This window comes from Hibiscus syriacus, unplaced genomic scaffold, assembly GCF_006381635.1.
Source record: "Hibiscus syriacus cultivar Baekdansim isolate YM2019G1 unplaced genomic scaffold, ASM638163v2 tig00111402_pilon, whole genome shotgun sequence".
In the NCBI taxonomy this organism is placed as follows: domain Eukaryota; kingdom Viridiplantae; phylum Streptophyta; class Magnoliopsida; order Malvales; family Malvaceae; genus Hibiscus; species Hibiscus syriacus.
In genome coordinates this window covers 7,512,478-7,531,001 of record NW_024063082.1, presented here as the reverse complement: position 1 = coordinate 7,531,001, position 18,524 = coordinate 7,512,478, and the positions used below count along the sequence as shown (strand labels likewise).

General features: G+C 33.6%; 1 protein-coding gene and 1 long non-coding RNA gene across 5 annotated transcripts; both read left to right on the top strand.

Moving 5' to 3' along the window:
• Window positions 1-9,032: 9,032 nt before the first annotated feature.
• On the top strand, window positions 9,033-10,957 carry LOC120161978 (60S ribosomal protein L35a-1-like). Of its 3 annotated transcripts, none has more exons than XM_039172180.1 (5): window positions 9,033-9,193; window positions 9,299-9,334; window positions 9,612-9,840; window positions 9,925-9,967; window positions 10,733-10,957. In XM_039172180.1, exons 1-4 carry the CDS (start codon window positions 9,162-9,164, stop codon window positions 9,964-9,966), a joined length of 339 nt encoding a protein of 112 aa, XP_039028111.1. In that variant the 5' UTR covers window positions 9,033-9,161; the 3' UTR covers window position 9,967; window positions 10,733-10,957. The 3 variants fall into 3 exon arrangements, with proteins under 3 accessions (XP_039028111.1, XP_039028110.1, XP_039028109.1); XM_039172179.1 differs by having other exon boundaries at window positions 10,676-10,957; XM_039172178.1 differs by lacking the exon at window positions 10,733-10,957 and adding an exon at window positions 10,422-10,595.
• Window positions 10,958-15,757: 4,800 nt separating this feature from the next.
• Window positions 15,758-16,955, top strand: LOC120161981. Of its 2 annotated transcripts, XR_005519518.1 has the most exons (4): window positions 15,767-15,889; window positions 15,995-16,223; window positions 16,573-16,808; window positions 16,945-16,955. It is a non-coding gene; the product is annotated as an uncharacterized LOC120161981 (long non-coding RNA). The 2 variants fall into 2 exon arrangements; XR_005519517.1 differs by lacking the exon at window positions 16,945-16,955 and having other exon boundaries at window positions 15,758-15,889; window positions 16,573-16,797.
• The last annotated feature ends 1,569 nt before the right edge of the window (window positions 16,956-18,524 follow it).

The window sequence follows — 18,524 nt, the reverse complement described above, 5'->3', positions numbered from 1 at the left end:
GATAATATTTATTAAATTTTTTAATTTTTTAATAATATAGATATACCCTACAAACACAATTGTTTAAATTTAAAAATTTTAAAGAAAATAACATTTTTTTACCTATGAAACCACTTAACGAGTTATAATATAATTTTAAGTGTATTAGAAAATTAAAAAATAGATCGTGCTAGAACTAAAAGAATACGTGACCATGAAATAGAAAGTTTACGTACGTTACGAAAACATGGCACAAACCCCATCTCTTTTGAATTAATTGTTATCATCAACTTAGGGTATATTATATTAAATTATTGATTTTTTTATTTTATTTTTGAAGTAGTCAACTTCAGTGTTTATTTTTTTAATTGTGTTTTTTTTATGATTTTATTAAATAAATTTTCTACAAAAAATATTCGATGTAATAAGTAAATAAATATTTAATTATCATGGTAATATTTATATTTTAATTATAATAGAAATAATATAAAATATATTTATACATCATTATTATAATTAACATAACTCATATATTAAATTTTGACTCAGCTATTTATGTAGTCTTAATATTTATATGAAAAATATAAAATATATTAACATGTATGATTAGATATAAAAACATACACAAATAATTAGAAATATATTTATTTTTAAATAAATGAATTATTATCATATATTCTTACTATTGAAAAATTTTCATGTCTTTAAATTAATATTAAAAAATTATGATATGTTTTTAAATATAAAAAGTAAATTAATTAATAATTTAGTGACATTGGCGTCGTTTATAAAAAAAGACAGAAATTGAAGTATTTTAGAATTTGGGTTTTAGAATGTAATTGATTTATTTTAGAATTTAGGGTTTAGAATGAAATTGAATTACTTTGGAATTTGTGGTTTAGAATGAAATTGAGGATTGTTTTGTAAGTTTTAAAAGTTGGTGGACCTAAATTCAAGTACCTAAAAAGTTTAGTGACCATTTATATAATTTACCCTAATTTTCATAAGTGCGGGGACCATATTGCAAACTAATTAAATGTTGAGGACTGTATTGCAAGTTTTAAAAGTTGGGGGACCTAAATGCAAGCTTTAGAAATGTCCAGTGACCATTACTATATTTTACCCTAATAAATAATTACCGCTGTCGCCGATCAAAAAGAACTTTATTAGGTAGTCGTAATCGGCACGAGCTCTTGCAGGTGGAGCATCCATGATAATATATGAAATTTATCGAATCACACAAAACAAACAAACAAACCCTAGACAAAAAAAATTCAAAAGCTTCGATGTTAATAATCAAATGTAAAAAAGTAAAATTCTATCAAAATTTGAAAAAAAAAATTGAATTTTTTTGTCTTTTAAATTTTATTTAGTGAATTGAAAGGAAAGCAATACTAGCGGGTCAGGGAAAAGAAGAGTGAGATCTGATGAAAAGAGATGAGAGAAATGAGGAGAAGCCTTTTGGAGCGTCTGCACCGGTCGGCCGTTGGAAATCTATTATTGTTATTATTATTATTAGAGTAAAATATATCATTCATCACTTAATTATCTTCTCATTTTTATTTTGGTCATTAAAATTTAAAATAATTCAATTTAATAACTAATTTTTCATATCACTCCTGCTTTAATCATTAACTTATTTTATTAATATTTTTATATGATGTGATATTTATTATTATTTTATTTATATTTGTGAACATAGAATTAGAATAAAAATAATTAACTTCGAAAATTAAAATTATACCAAGATCTCAAACCCTAAATCAAAATTCCCCATCCCACCATCAACGATCTCACCTTCACCACTCTAAAACTCATAAATTCTTCGATAATTTCATTTTCACTCAAAATAACTATTACGCAAACTATCTCATTGTTATATCGACCAGTATATGGTGTGCACATAAAATTGTCAATGCGAAAATCATGGCCAACTTGATGCTAAAGGAAATATAAAAGATAAAATAACTCCAGTGACCGAAAATGCCTTATAATATACGATTTTAACCAAATTTTTTTGGATTTGCGAAAATGACCAACAAATTCGCAACGCGAACTCCAATTTCGCAACTCAGTTTCCAAATTCGCGTTGCGATTTCCAAATTCGCAACTCGATTTCTGAATTTGCAATGCGAATTTTGTTTTTGCAACTCGATTTTCGAATTCGCAACAGGTTTTAGTTTCGAAACACAAATGTTTTGGGTATATAACTACGCAGCAGCAACAACTCATAACTTAAATCCCTAAATCGTAACTCATTTCATCTCCATCTATCACTCTTTTTGGCGACATCCGTTCCTATATCCAACGACATCCTTCCCCATCTCTAATTTTATTTCTATATAATTTTTCAATGATTTCTCTCCCAAATTATCAACTATCAACTTAATAAAGGTATGTTTTTCTCTAAGTTAGTGATGATATGTAGTTATAGCTCATTTGTTTAGTAAATTAATTTACAATTTGTAGAATGAAATCATCTAATGTTGATCATGTTTGGATAGATTTATGTTTTGGAGGGTCATGGGAGAATGTTCATGGTGTTTTACAATATATGCCTTTACCCATGAATCTTCAACTAAAACTGTCATTAAAAAAGTTAACTTATGAAACTCTAATGTTACGTGTTGCAAATAAATTGAATTTAGAGCCTCTAAGTGGATTTAGACTATCTTATCAAAGAAAAGGTAAAGTTTATTTGTTAACCGACAATGAAGATGTTGAACGATTCATTGCTTACATTAGTGTTTCGCAAGAAGATGATGTTACATTGTATGTTGTTGAACCTAAAAGTAGTGAAGTTGGGTCAGTAGCGGGTAGTAATCAACTAAGTTCTTCAACCCTATTTTATGGTGCTCACAATATTGTTATCAACCTCAAAATTTAATGGTTCCACCACAATTTCATCACCAAGAAAATTTTGTTTCGCCACATTTCCAATACCAAACACAATATCAAATACAATCTCAAAACCCGCAACCTTTTCCTAATCCAAATCCCAATCAACTTTCAGCACCAAATTTCGGTTTTCGTATTGACTAGTTAGACGATTATGAGCCAACAGAAAAAATTGTGAGTACTAGTCAGTATTCGAAATTTGATATTGGTCAATACCCGGACTTTGATCTTGGTCAATACTCGGATTTTGATGATGTTTCAGAAGAAGAAACAGACCCTGCGTGTAATGATTTTGATATTGGTCAATACCCAAATTTTGATGATGAAACAGCCGCTGCCGAGGAAGATATTGTTGATAATAATGAGGATGAAGTTACGACTGTGAATGAACATGTTGAACATCCATTCTGTAATTCATATAACCATGAAGAAGAAAAAGAAGTCCCTGAAGAAAAGAAAAAAAAGAAAATGCCACGGGAGTATAACTGGAATATGCCAGAATTACTTCAGATACCGGAAGAAGAGTTGGTAAAGATAACAGTTGATTGTTACACAAAAGTTATTCGTATCAAGAAAGATGATTGTTTTGATACAAAGGAAGACTTGAAGATAACTTTGTATACAAAATGTGTGGAAGATGGCTATCAACTAAAAGTTAACAAATCAAGCAAAGATCGTTTTGAAACAAAGTGTATGATTAACAAAAACTATATGTGGCGTATGATTGCAAAGAGGATAAAAGATTGCGAAATGTTTCAAGTTAGGACTTTTATTGATAAACATTCATGTTCAAGAACCCAATTTTTCCTCACCATAGACAGGCAAACAAAAAGGTGTTGGGTGGTTTTCTGGCCGAGTTAATGTTTTTGAATGGCAGGGTATATAAGAGACATGAAATTATGACTGACATGAATGCTCGATTCAATATTAGTATCTTATATTCTCAAGCTTTGAGAGCCAAATGTTATGCCTTGGAATTATTGAGGGGATCTCCAGAAGCATCGTTTGCCCAACTGTCGGCTTATTATCATAATTTAAAGCTGAAAAATCTTGTGTCAGTAACTCATATCAAAACAGATAGAGATGGACGCTTTGAGTTGCTGTTTATCGCCATTGGTGTTGCGGTTAGTAAATTAATATAATTTTGTTGACTCATTTTTGTTAGTTACATGAATTTCACATTTAAATGATTATGTCTTGTGTATATTATTTTGTAGATTCATTCGTTTATTACTTGCATGCGCCTAGTTATTATAGTTGACAAAACACATTTGAAAGGTCGATACCTTGGAGTAAACTTATTAGAAGTAGCCATGGATGCTAACAATGGGATACTGCTAATAGCTTACGGGGTTGACAAAACTGAAACATCTGATTCATGGATATGGTTTATGGGGCATCTTAGGGATTACATAGGTCCTATTAGCAATCTGACAATCATATCCGATAGGGCAAACTCAATTGACAGCACTGTTAGAAGGCGTTTCCCAGATGCTTTTCATGGACTTTGTGGTGTTCATTTGTACATAAATCTAAAATCAAGGTATGCTGGTATAAAAAATTACAAATGGACATACCGGAAGACTGTAAAAGCTTATCGGGAAGTGGATTTTAATAAGCATATTAATTGTTTAAGACGTGTTTTGCCTCAATGTGCTCAAACACTATAAGATGTCGGGTTTGAAAGATGGTCAAGAGTACACCAACTTGGAGCAAGATATGGTTTCATGACGTCTAATAGTGCAGAATCAATCAACGCTCTAAGTCGTCATTCCCAGAAATTACCCATTACTATGTTAATGGAGTTTTTTCGAGCCTCTATTCAACAGTAGTACTACAAGAAAAGAAACCATGCATGTATTATTTCTTTAAATTCATAACTTATCATATATTTTACTAAGTATTATTTATTTATATTTACAGGAACATTGGAACGTCGAGTTACACCATGGACTAAAAAAATATAACGAAATGTGTTATGAAGTCAATGTCACGGAGAGTTGAACCATGTTCAAACACTTTGTTTGAAGTATTGGATAATAACTTAAATGAGCTTGTCGATCTAAATGCAAAGACGTGTAGTTGTTTGAAATGACAAACATCTGGTTATCCGTGTGGCCATGTTATAAAAGTTGCTCTTCATCTAAACCAAGATGATTCAAGCGCATACGCTATGGATTGTTACACTACAGAAGTATATCGACAGACTTATACCGAGATTGTTGACCCTATTCCACATCCTTCTGAGTGGGACATACCAGATGACTTACAAACAGTTTTGTCACCAGTCATGGATAGCAGGCTACCTAGCCGACCAAAAAATCACGATCGTATACCGTATAAGGGTGAAGAGAAGAGGATATCGACATGTAGTCGGTACAAGGAAAGTGTTCATACAAGGTTGACCTGTGGATCACCAGTGTCATCACAATCATCTTTTCCTCTACCAAAATATGGATCCTCATCAAAATCCAAAGCTCATATGGTGCCAAGCAAAAGGAAATCAAAATCCCAATCACAACCGGTTTCACCTTTTGGGACTTATTAACTTAGGTGATTTTTAAAAGCAAACGTTGTATTATGTGTATTTTATGTGTGAATGCATACATTTCAGTTAGACATTCATTAGTAACTTGAGTTTGAACATTGCTATGATTTGTTCAGTTGTTATCACTTATTTTTTGTTGCGAAAGTCAAATTTGTGTTACGATTTTCGCGTTGCGAATTTGACTTTCGCATTGTGAATTTGACTTTCACGTTGCAAATTTGTACCTTCAACAGGTATTTTTTGCCTTCAACATAATGCAGATTGAAATTTAAAACAACAAATCAACTTTTACAAATCAATTAAACAAGCAAAAAATAAGAATTATTTACACATCATTTAAACAAATCAACTTTTACAAATCAATTAAACAATCAAAAAATAATTCTTATTTCCTCATCAATTAAACAAATCAACTTTTACAAATCAACTTTTACAAATACATCAATTTCACGCAAACAGTTGTTTATGCACATTTAAAACCAACAAACAGCAAATTATTGAATTCTAGGAACTTAACCAAACATTTTTAAACCAACAAAGAGTATATATGTTAACAACGCTTGCTCAAACTTACCAATTGTTTATGCACACTTTCAGCACGCGGATGCAGGTAGGCAGCGTCTCGCATATATCGCTCTAGCCATAAAATGCCAAAACCACAAACCTACTGTACCTCTATCTCTATCTGTGGGAGGTAGAAATTGTTTACTTCTTGTCGTCAAACGTTCCAAGCACATGCATACAAGAGGACCACAATCCCCTCTGGCTCCTTGTGTTTGTTGTGGTGCGGTCTCGTCTCTGATCATTGTAACTTTGAACTTATTTGGCTTCTTGTTTCCAGAATTAGTCCAATAATCAATCACTTCCATGTATTTAGCCAAATGAGCATTCCATCCCTTATAAATAATATCTCTCAAATCAGACAATGGTATGTAATTTAACATGATGTCATATACCATTGTCTTCAGGGATGGGAGCTGAAGCTCGACGAGAAGCCAATGACGACGTTCCAAAACAGGGATAAACACATGCAATCATAAATAATAATTCAATTGCGCACATCAAATTTTTATTTATGAACACCTTTAAAATATTCAAAAATAAATACTAACCTTATCAACCTCCCACCATACAGGATAAAGTTTAGCTTTTCCATTACCCAACACATATAAAGTATCTATCTGATCATTCAAGTGAGCTACGTGAAAAGACGTCGGCATAATAGTTCATCGCGTATTTTTTATTTTCTTCAATTTCCTTATTATCAGAAGACGTGACACCCATGCATCAATATGTTGTTTTATAAAAACAATTTAGTGAATTTCATAAATTTAAAAAAAATTAATCAAAATGCAATATAAAAAGAATATAAGACTTACCCCCCGTCGAAATAGCCATTGTCTTCAACCCCTAATAACACACCCCACCAAGATCGATCAAGAAACAAATGCATATCATCGTCGAGTTTGCATATGTTAGCGTAACACCCCTGGCTTCGCTCATGTAGATAAAAATCAATTGCGGTCTTAGCCCAAAGGGTATTATCCAGAATTGTGTCCGGTAGTGTTCTCCTCTCCACTTCAGATACCGGAATGGTACTGACTAGTAACTCATTCGAAAGCCAACTCTCATCCATCATGTTGGGCACGTGAGGGGGTTTATCAATATGTTGACATATTATGCCATGTGAATCGGGATCTCGAACGGTGGGAGAGACCTCTTGAACGATGACAGGGGCCTCTTGAACGATGACAGGGGCCTCTTGAACGGTGGGAGGGGCCTCTTGAAGGATGATAGGGGCCTCTTGAACGATAGGAGAGGCCTCTTGAACGATGACAGGTGAATCAGGCTTCTTCTTACGGAGTTTTGGCACTATTAGAGTGAACGGAGATGTAATGGCACGTGTACGACGTCTGATGCGTGAACCCCGTCGTGCAAGAAAAACTCGACATAAAACATCTACCTTATCAGGCCGCTAAAAATAAATTAATACATAAATCAGTAAATAAACAAATAAATAATGTCGAAAAAAGGTTATTTGCATTTTTAGTATAATATTAAACAAACTTACCTCATTCTGCAACGATGTAACAATCTCACGTAGAGCGGCTACCTCATCACGTAAAGTATATACCTTACCACGTAAAGCACCATTGTCATCGCGTAAAACCTCTACCTCACCACGTAAAGACCGTACCTCATCACGCCATACACCATTGTCTTCACGTAAAGTACCGACCTCCTCACGCAAAGCATTGACCTCATCACGTAACTCCCCTAACTCATCCCGTGGAGGTGGAGAACAGGGAGATAAATGTCGTGGCATCTTTGTCGGTCGCCTATCATGAGGTGATGGTGGAGAAGATGCTCGATGATGTGACGAAATAAGTGATGGCTCTCGTTGTGGAGGTATATAATCGGCTCGATCAGGTGATGACTCTGGGTGAGGTGATGGCTCTCGAAGTGGGGGCTTCTCATCATCCGTGCCATCAAAAAAATGCTTACTAGCTTGCAACCAATCAGTGGCAAACTCAGCCTCTGTGGGTGTCAGCCTCTGTAATAGATAGTTGGCCTCATAACAATATAAAAGCTCAAACAAAGCTAAAAGTCTACTAGTAATAACTTGTTTATATATGGTAATATTTGTGTTAACTTACATCATTCAACGTCATATATGGTAGTAACTCTTCCCAATCCAACAACCGGATCCTCCTCCAGGAAATAGCCCTAAAATATCATTTGAATTTTTGATTGTATATGTCTGCATGCTGAGAAAAACCTCAAATATCCAAATCTTCAAACAATATAATACACAAACATTAATAATTGTTAAATAATTAATTATAATTTTGAAAACATTATATAGAAATTCTTACCTTAAAGGCCCAAATAAAGCCTGCCAAAGTGTATTTAGAACCATGGCCACACAAACTTTTTCGGTCCTCAAAGGCAGACGAGAACTTTTTCCAGGTAGCTTTCCATAGATATGAACCCCACGGAAACATGTTACATGCAATTAGGTCCTCTATCGATAATATTAGGTCATCAGAAATAGGTTGTCTGACCTCTTTGCCTAAAAAGTCGGCATACAAAAGTAATAAATGACATACTCTGACAACATCGAGGTCATCCATCCGAGTAAAACCATTTTTAACAAATAATCTCTTCAAGTTGTCGACGTGTAAACTAGGCTTCGCCTTTGCCAGCTCAGGAAAAACCCGAGATAACCATGATGGGCGGGCGATATGACTAGTGTACCGAGCTACATCATTGTGTCCGAAGCGTAGACCAGTGATTAAGCAAAACTCCTCCCGCCCAAAACAAGTATTCGCCGGAAGAAAATGAAACCATATCTCTTCATCACCACGTTGTATCCTCTCGGGTAAATCGTTAGTCATGTTCTGAATAAACGAATGGGTCAACATAACATCTCCACCCGAATATTGTACTTTCTGCCATGGCCCGAATCCTCAAACAATTTTTTTTGTACAGGTATAAGTGTCGATGCAATTATAGTTGCTAGGCTTAATTATTCCTTGGTCTAGAAAAATTCCCTTTAATAGTTAGAAAGAAGGCCCAAAAAAGATCTCCTAGAAGCTCATACGTCGAATTTACCATCTACAACCTTCAGCCACTTTCTATAAATTTCCCAAAACCTAATTAGGGTTATGTTCTCTCTTGCACTCGCCTTTATCAGGAGCGAAAGGACTTAGCTACAGCTTCAAAATAGGAGGAAATGGTGAAGGGACGCCAAGGAGAGAGAGTCAGGTACCTTTTCATCTTTTAAAAAGTCTTAACGTTTTTCAATTCCGGGTTTTAATATATGGAATATAGTTTTACCCGTTTTCATTTTCATTGATATTTTTCATGCAGACTCTATGTACGAGGAACCATCTTGGGTTACAAGAGGTAACAAAGACTTTAACCTATTTTACGTGATCTTATCCGTTTCCATTTTCCTGATTTAAGCGTCTTTTCTTTGTGGGGGAGGGAGATTAGAGTAATTTATTGAATGAGATTCAATATTTGATTAATGTATTAGTTAAATTAGTTGATTCACTTTGTTAAATTTCCTTGTATGGTCTTTTAAATGTTGAACTGAGTGGAAGAACTTGATATTGATATTGGAGTTCCTTTTGTGTTTGTGTGTGTTGGTGCTTATGATTTGTTCGGTGGTGGGTGTTAGGTCAAAGTCGAACCAGTATCCAAACACTTCGTTGATCCAAATTGAGGGAGTTAACACCAAGGGGGAAGTAGCTTGGTATGCTGGTAAGCGCATGGCTTATATTTACAAGGCTAAAGTGAAGAAGAATGGCTCACACTATCGATGCATTTGGGGAAAGGTTGCTAGACCCCATGGTAACAGTGGGGTTGTTCGTGCCAAGTTCAAATCTAACCTTCCCCCCAAATCTATGGTACATGTTCAATATTGTTGCTATTTTACAAGTTTCGGACATTTCTGCTTTCGATTTTACTTGTGTATTTTGGTTCCTTTGCAGGGAGATAGAGTCAGAGTCTTCATGTACCCCAGCAATATATGAGGTAATCTTCACTTACCAGTTTATGATATTTCATGGTTGTCTTCTGGGTTTATGAGTTTACTGTTTGATTTTAATTGAACCCGTTAACCCAAACGGACTGAACTGGAAAATTGAAAACGCAAATTGTCCCAGATATAGATTTTTTGTGTTGTATCTAATTTTTCTTGGTTGTCATAGCTCTATATGTTGCTTTTTTGCCTTTGCAATCTTGATCATTATTATGGTTGACAGTGATCTTTTAGTATGTTTATTGATGTTGATTTTTTGTATTTGTCAAAAACTTTTGTTTGCCTTGTTAATTTAGTGATATTAAGCTGTTGTTTTAAAATGGATTCTAGCTTTTCTGAACATTATGATAACTATATATGAATAGTTTCATGTAGATTTCGGAACAGTTTGTTTTTGCAAATCTATGTTTATGGCCACTATTGTTTGTATTTGTTCTCTGCTTGCAGTAGTGTGGATCCGTGACAGAGTTCTAAGATTAAAGTGGCTTTGCATTTTCACTTTGTTGGCATGAACTTTGTCAAGATTTTTGTGCTTTGAATCTGTCATTTTGTTCTTTAGGATGGTGGATTGATGAGAGAAAGCATTCTCTTAAGATATTTCTATCAAGTATTTTTTTCCACCTATTTGCATCATGAATTTGTAGTTTTGATTACTTGTTTTAAATGATTGACTTGCTTAATTCCATCTTAATATCGAGTAGCTTTGCAATGTAATTAAGCTGATGTCAATGTTGACTCGATGACCCATCGAAAAATAGAGCATGCAAGAAAACAAGTAGCAGTTGAAATTCACTTCACATCGGAGGCAGGTTGCTACGATCTTAGGATTTAATTGTAAATAATTAAAGGTTGCATGTGGACCTAATATTGCGCCAAACTTCTTTATCCTTAGCTTTTTCCTTTTTGCATGGTTAGGGTTAATTTTACTCAATTTTTCTCCAAACATATTTTAAAAAAATACACTTATTATTTAAATTTTTTAAGGGTACTCTTGGTTCACAACTAAAATATTGTGTAGAGGACACAAATGTGTCCGCTGACTACATGATGATATTTTGTCGAGTCTTTTGGTTATTAAAAGTTGTAAAATGTTCAATTATATGATATTGTTTTGTTGAGTCTTCTGACTATTAAAAGATATAAAATGGTGTGCTAGGGGTTTAACTTACTAATTATGATATAATAAAAACATATTTTAATGATGTCTATGGTACCAATATTGTTTTTAAGCATTGGTTTGATGATATAATATTTTAAATATAAGCTTGATGGTATAATATAAATGGAGAATCTGATTATAAAATATGGTTTAAACGATTTTGGGGTTAAAATTTATTATATTTTAATTAATTTGTTAATGTTTAATTTATACAGTTAATTTTTTAATAGAGAAAGATGATGAATTTAGAATATACGATTAAGTAAATGATAATTTTATGATTTATGATTTTTAATAATTGAAGAATTCAATAGAATAAGCTCATATAATTGAGGATCATATTATAACTTATAATAGATAGATACTAAACAAAAAGTGTACTATAGTACTAAACAAAATAGTGTACTATAGTCATAAATTATTTATTTACTTTATCTAAAATTATTTAATATGAATAACATCTTTCAAGATCTCACCCCACAATATATATGTATGTATATATATATAAAGGTACAATCCTACAAATTTCAAAATTTTGTATTTAGATAACAAGTATGAATCTTAACGAATTATGTATTTTCAAATAAATTTATGTAAGAGTTTTTGTGTATATATAGAATTTTCGTTGGAAGACTCGTTTATCATAATTAGGTGTGCGATTTTGATCACTCATTTTTTTAAAAAATTGAACAACCTTAACAAAATCATCTCATCATTTCTTTCCCTATAAAATCACTTTGCCACCATCAAAAGATCTTTTTAAAACGTTCTACAAAATTTTCTCCTTTTTACAATTCAAAAGTCCCTTCTTATGTCATACATTTCAAGCAACCCAAAACAAAATTAAAGTACTTCATTTATTAAAAGTATATAAAAAAGAAATACTAAAGTACAATAGCCCTAAAAAAACAATACATGTTAATTAAATTTATGCTTATCTTTTAACAGAAGTGAATTTATATTTATGAATAATAATAAGTACACTACTAATTACAACAGTTCTACTATGATGTGTTGATAATAATCTCTAAATCTAAATTGTTAATATTTTACTTTTATTTGTTTTCGTTTTCTTGATATCGATCAAAGTATATGATAATTGTTTAATAAGTAACAAATTTTAAAATTATTTATATATCTAATTGTCCTCTCAGTATGAGTACTATAAATGAGTGCGGATATATGTGCAAGTATACACAATCGAACAAGTAATACAGTGATAAGTTGAGTATCGTCTCCACATGGAATTGGGGAAATCAAATAAGTTCGTCAATGTACTTTGTCACCTAAGTAAAGTTAGTGATGGTATGTACAAATGGAAATGCTATGACAAAATGGAATGACTGATGTGGAAATCGAATGGTGGTAGTGTGGTAGCAATTGAATATATCGGGGCAATTTAAATTGTGATGAATGCAAACAAATGGAAATGTCAAGGCAAAATAAATTGTAAATACTGGATTTAAAATGTAGGACTTTAGCTTTTTCACACGACAAGCTGCTATGGGAATGAGTGACAGGAGTCGCTAGGAAAATCTAAGTCTATTTCTCTGAATGATATTTCTTCTATGCCTAGCCTGCCTGACAGAGTTTACTAAGGTGCCCTATGCTATCTCTAGTAAGGGACTCGACAAATTAAAGATGTCCTGGGAAAATCGATTGGCGTAAACCCCTGCAGTGATCCTATTGGTCCAGATAACATGATATGTCTCGGCAATACCTTTTTGCGGCAGCATTAACGTCTAACCTATCGTTCTTGCACAACTCATTTTAGTCGAATGAAATCCTAACCTTATCTCTAAAGTGGATTAGGCCTAGTTACTACCTAGAACCTCTTGTTTATGTAGTTCCTCCCTAGTTTCTCTCGAATACTAAGGATATTTTGTCAATGTATTCTCTCGAACCCTAAAAACTTCCTAAGAAAAGGCTACTCTCGTAGCTCCTACAACCTTAAGGCATTAAGTTTCATAAATAAAACAGATTGAAGCATAGAAAAACAACCATTCATTGAAATAAAAACTTAAACATCCAAGCAAACTCTCACAAAATATGATTAGTTCATGGTGGGGATCGAAATAAACAAGCACAAATCAAGTTTCATTCGTTCCTTATAACCCAATAACAAAATATGAAAGCAAATAACTAAGGGGATGAGAGAAAGCCTTCGACGTGCATTGCCTGCTGCCTCCCTCGACCACCAAGAACTGTCCCTAGCGAATTAGCTCCTCTCGGAAGCTTAGAACGCCACTCCCTCAGGCTTGCCAAGGAGAAATGTCACGGCAAGTAGGATTGACTGAGAAAAGTGAGACCTTCTCTCTTTAACTTTTTAAGCTCAAATCTGGGTGAAACTAAAGTCTCTAACATTGTGGCTTCATCATCTATTTATAGGGGAAAATTAATCCTAAGACTTGGTGTTGACTTTCGTAGGAAACCCCAAAATCATGGTTAAGTTGCTTGAGAGTCGGGCAGAACAGTCTATGATACAGCCTGGGTAGCTGGCTAAATGACCGGCATAATCCCGTTGTAGGCGCCCAAGGACAGACATGATCTGCAGGGGCAGGCGATGTCATCAGCAGAACCGATCCCTCCAGACAGATATTCGAGGTAGATTTCTCGGGCAGAGCTTCTTGAAAAGTAGGATACAACTGGCTTAAAAATATCTTCTCGCACTTTGCTCGTTTTCGAAATGCCAGCCGAACTTGGCATTTTCATTATGCTCAGCATTCTCATGATGTCTCGGCATTTTTTTTCCTCTTTTCCTTGCTCTCAGTTCCTGCACATCATCAGACAAACACCTTTCCCATAAGGCATCACCGCTTTAAAAAAATAAAATGCCACGACAAGTTGAATTCCACCACATGCAACTAAATGCTTCTAAATGCATATACATGGTCCTAAATGAGCTCTTAAACATTCAATAATTTAAGTGAAAAGGTTCCAAAATACGACCTTTTACGGAGTTATCACTAATAAAATAAGATTCTTTTAATAAATAGTATTAGATAATTATAATATTTTTTTTCTATGATCATCGATTTTTAATTTATTAATCGATTAATTAGGATCAGATACAGTAAAAGAAAAGGACAGCCTCTTAATTTAATTTGTTTCATAATATATTATATTATATTATACCTACACTATACAATTACTACTCATAACCTATCACCTATAAATAGAATGACATTTTCTTTAACCATATAATCCATTCCGTAAGTTCTAAATCCATTCATTTTAAAGATGGTAATTGATGGTATAAATTTTGATACATAGACATACTTTTTTCATATTAAATTCATGAAACAGTTGTATGTAGGTGATATTATCAGAAACAAAACAAAACACAAAAGACGTTTCTTCTCCAGAGAAATATGCAGAGAGGCAGCCACGTTGTTTTCATTTGGTCTTCCTCGAAATCCGAATATTTGTTCTTTTACGAAGTCAAATTTCTGAATTCTCTTCTCTTTGGAGTTCCTTGATTTCCTAATTGACAAACTCGAACCAGATCCATGGAAGCTAATTCCATCAAATCATCCCAAAGCCATCCTTCTTTTCCACCAAAATAACCCATACTATTTTCCCAAAGGCCCCCTCCAAATAAAGATACCTAAATCTTCAAGTCCCAAGAAAATGCCATGAAAAGCAATTCCAAACTGTTCACCCTCGGGCTAATAGCCTCCCTGTTGTTGAACAAATATTTACTCAGCAATTATAGTTTCAAATACCCAATTTTCTTAATCATGTGTCACCGTGTTCTTTGCTAAGCTACATCGCAGTTGCATGGATGAAGATGGTCACATGCAGGTCAGTTTCTTAAGATCTCGGCTTTGAATTTGGTCTTTTGTGTGTTGGGGCTACGATGTCGTTTTTCACAGCAATTTTCGCTTATTTGATGACATTGAAGAGGGAGGCTCGGCTTACTTTTATTACCCTTATTCCCGTTGTTATTTGGAAATGGGTTTTGCTTTATTTTGTTGAAATTTGTGTTGCTCTGCTTGCTAATTTTTTCGGTTTTATATTTTAATTGGTTAATGGAGATGGTTGCTTTTATTTATTTATTTATTTTTTCTAGGGAATTTATGGAGGATTTGATTGGAATGTGGAAATTGGTTTGCTGTATTTGTTATAAGATAATGCAAAAATCAGCCCACCTTTTATTTGTGGAGGATTTGAAGGAAATTTGGAAAGCATTCGTTTTAATTCACTGAATTATGTTTGTTTTATATGGTCTTAAAGCCATTTTGATGTGAAAATTGAGATGAGAGCTTCATGGCAGCCTAAAGTATCCATTACTAGATGAAGGGTTGCATTTTATTGAAGTTGGAATTATGAATCTAAGTATTTGCTTTAAGCTCGATTTGGTACTTGAGAATATAGAATGGAAAGGAAATGAACTGCAAGGTTTGAAACTGGATATATTGTTTATGCCGTGATTTTTAGCTGAATTTGTAGGTTTCTCAACGGTAATGATTGCATTAGTTGATTATCTTATTCTTGGTCTCGAATTCCGCCTCCTATTTAATTTCAAAAACCTTCAAATTTCTTTGTTTTATAAGTACATATTCGAAATTTCCATTCTGCTTTACTCACATTGTTTACTTTGTTTAATTAATCTGTTTTATGATTGTTCATTTTTTTCATATGTGGCGCAAAGTGAACCGAATTTTCATTTATTTGGTTTTATCATGTGCGTTTCAGCTACATCTGCAAGAGCTCTCAAGTCGGTCTTACAAGGAATTTTGCTTTCTTCTGAAGGGTGAGGAATATTTTACACTTTTGCTTATGCATTGTGGTTGATGGCATAATTTGTATACGTTTACATTAGTTACAAGATACTGACATTTTTTTGGGTTTTATTTAGAGAGAGACTGAATTCCATGAACCTCCTCCTGTACATGGCTCCTATAGCTGTTGTGTTTCTACTTCATGCAACACTCATTATGGAAGAAAACATGATTGGTATCACCTTGTCTTTGCCCGAGATGATATCAAGATCATTTGGTATCTCTTATTCAATTCGGCACTAGCATATTTTTGTAAATTTAACCAACTTTTTGGTCACGAAACACACCAGCGCCCTCACTTTACAGGTATGACATGCATGATCCTTGTTGGCAGCCTTTTCTCAACGTCATTTTTCCGTTGTCAGACTTTATGAAACTTGCAACGTTTATTTTGTTCCCTTTTTCATAAAGAATATGATGAACAGTTTATATCTCTTCTGTGGTATACGACCTTTAAGCCGAATAAGTACACTTGTTGAGAAAGATTAAACAAGAAAGTGATTCACCGAAACTTCGAACTCAAACCCCTATGATTATGAATTCTACCCATCTTTCAGTTGTACATAAAAACTTGCATGGTTATTTAATAACTTACCAGATAAATGATCAAATTAGTCCTCAGCTTTTTTGAGTACTGTGATATTTTCAATCGCAGGTTCTAGGAAACGCGAAAGGAACTGTCGCTGTGGTGGTTTCGATTTTAATTTTTAGAAATCCAGTGTCCGTTACTGGAATGCTTGGTTATACACTCACAGTCTTTGGGGTTTTACTCTATGGTGAAGCCAAGAAACGAAGTAGCAAATGAGACATCATCCTGCTGACAGGGTATGCATGCAACCGTTCGTATAATTTGTTTCCTTGTGAGGACAGTGACAACATCCAATTAGGCAAGTATATGCCATGTTAGATTCAATTTTTTAATCCCCTAGAAGCCTGAGAAGCAGATCTTTCTTTTGTGTATTAGAATCGACTGCAGGATTAGTAAAAAAAAAAAACTAGGTAACTCCAATAAGTGACTGGTTGGTAGGTCGGGGTCGTAGAGGAAAATGTCATTTTTATGTTTTTTATTCTTCAAGACAAAAGTAGTAGCATTGTTCTTTACATCCATTTGTTATTTACTTTCTAATATTTGATTTAATGGAGAAAAAGTTCACTAAGTTTACCGTTTTGTGGTTTAATGCCTTACCATAGTGTTTTATATGCTTGCAATTATGTATGTATGTAGGTACGATGCGATCAATGCTGCCATGTTGATTCATATGCTGGTAGCTACGGATAGTTGTGTGTATGTATATATATATTATATTATCCATGTTTGTATGGATTTCATGCATGCATGTATAAAAACTACATGGTATTGGCTATTTTTTCCCAGCAAATATTCATGATAGACCATTTCATTTTCATCACCATAGATTCATTCAACATTGTGAGAACTATAGTAAACCATAATTTCCCCAATCCTTGTTAAATTTCAAGTTAAACGTAGACAATGGTCGTTTTTACAACTTGGGGAATGCGGAATAATCACAATACCATATAATTAAATGTCGCAAACATATACGCTGGTTCATCAGCGGAACCGAAACATATATTGGAACCCGGTTTTTTGTTTTAATTTCGGTTCTCCGGTAAACATAAATGAAACACACCGGAAATCATGAGGAAAGAGTGGCTGCTTCATAGATGCAGATTTGATGAGGTGATTGTAGCTTCCCTTCTCCTTGAAAAGTTGGGAAAAGTGATGTTTGCAATACAAGATGCTTTCAAGTGCCGCATAATTTGATGGACTTATAGGGCAGCCAGTCAGCCACCATGAGAGCACTTGAAACATGACTTGTGGTATGACTGTCCTACTGTTACCTGCCGGAACATTGGACAACAAGAATCCGCATTTTACTATGAACTACTGGTCATATTAAACCATTACAAAGATAAGTAAATCTACGTATGCACGAACAATGAAGACATTTCAAGCTATGTATAAGCAGATATAGCTGCAACTCATGTGGTTTTAACATTAAAAAAATTATAACAGTTCTAATAAACTCCAACAATATGACCTCTTCCCAAAACTGTAGTCCGAGTCCTGAAACACTTCAAATTCGGTATGCATCTCTATATCTATCCATGTCTGAGAAATGAATCAAATTCTAACTGGACGAAGATGCTCACCTTATGCGAGCAAATCGACTATTTCGAATGGAACATGGACAACTCTAAATCTAATTATGCTTCTCCTTCATAACAGCAATGTGATAAATCATCCAGTAGAAATAGGGGTGAACAAAACTCGACTCTACTCGAAAATTCATTTTTTTTTCAATTTCGAGTTATTCGAGTTGATCGATTCAGTTTTCGAGTTTGAGTCGAGTTGAAATTTAGAAATTTCGAGTTACTCGAAAAACAAAAAATTTGACTGACTATTTTGACAATTTTACAATTAGTCCATGATTTCCTTATTCCTTCAATTTTTCATTCATTTTAAATTATTTTTTACCAAATTTGAACCACATACTCCTACACCACTAAATAATACCTATGTAACTTCAATTTATATTTTTTTACTAAAATATACTCTCTTTATTTAGTTCATTAACTTTGCAT

What these genes read in the sequence shown, in the direction of transcription:
- LOC120161978 (XM_039172180.1), top strand. Translation starts at nt 9,162, where the DNA reads ATGGTGAAGGGACGCCAAGGAGAGAGAGTCAG. An exon ending in CGCCAAGGAGAGAGAGTCAG is followed by an intron (nt 9,194 to 9,298) that starts GTACCTTTTCAT and finishes TTTTTCATGCAG; the next exon opens with ACTCTATGTACGAGGAACCA. An exon ending in ACCATCTTGGGTTACAAGAG is followed by an intron (nt 9,335 to 9,611) that starts GTAACAAAGACT and finishes GGTGGGTGTTAG; the next exon opens with GTCAAAGTCGAACCAGTATC.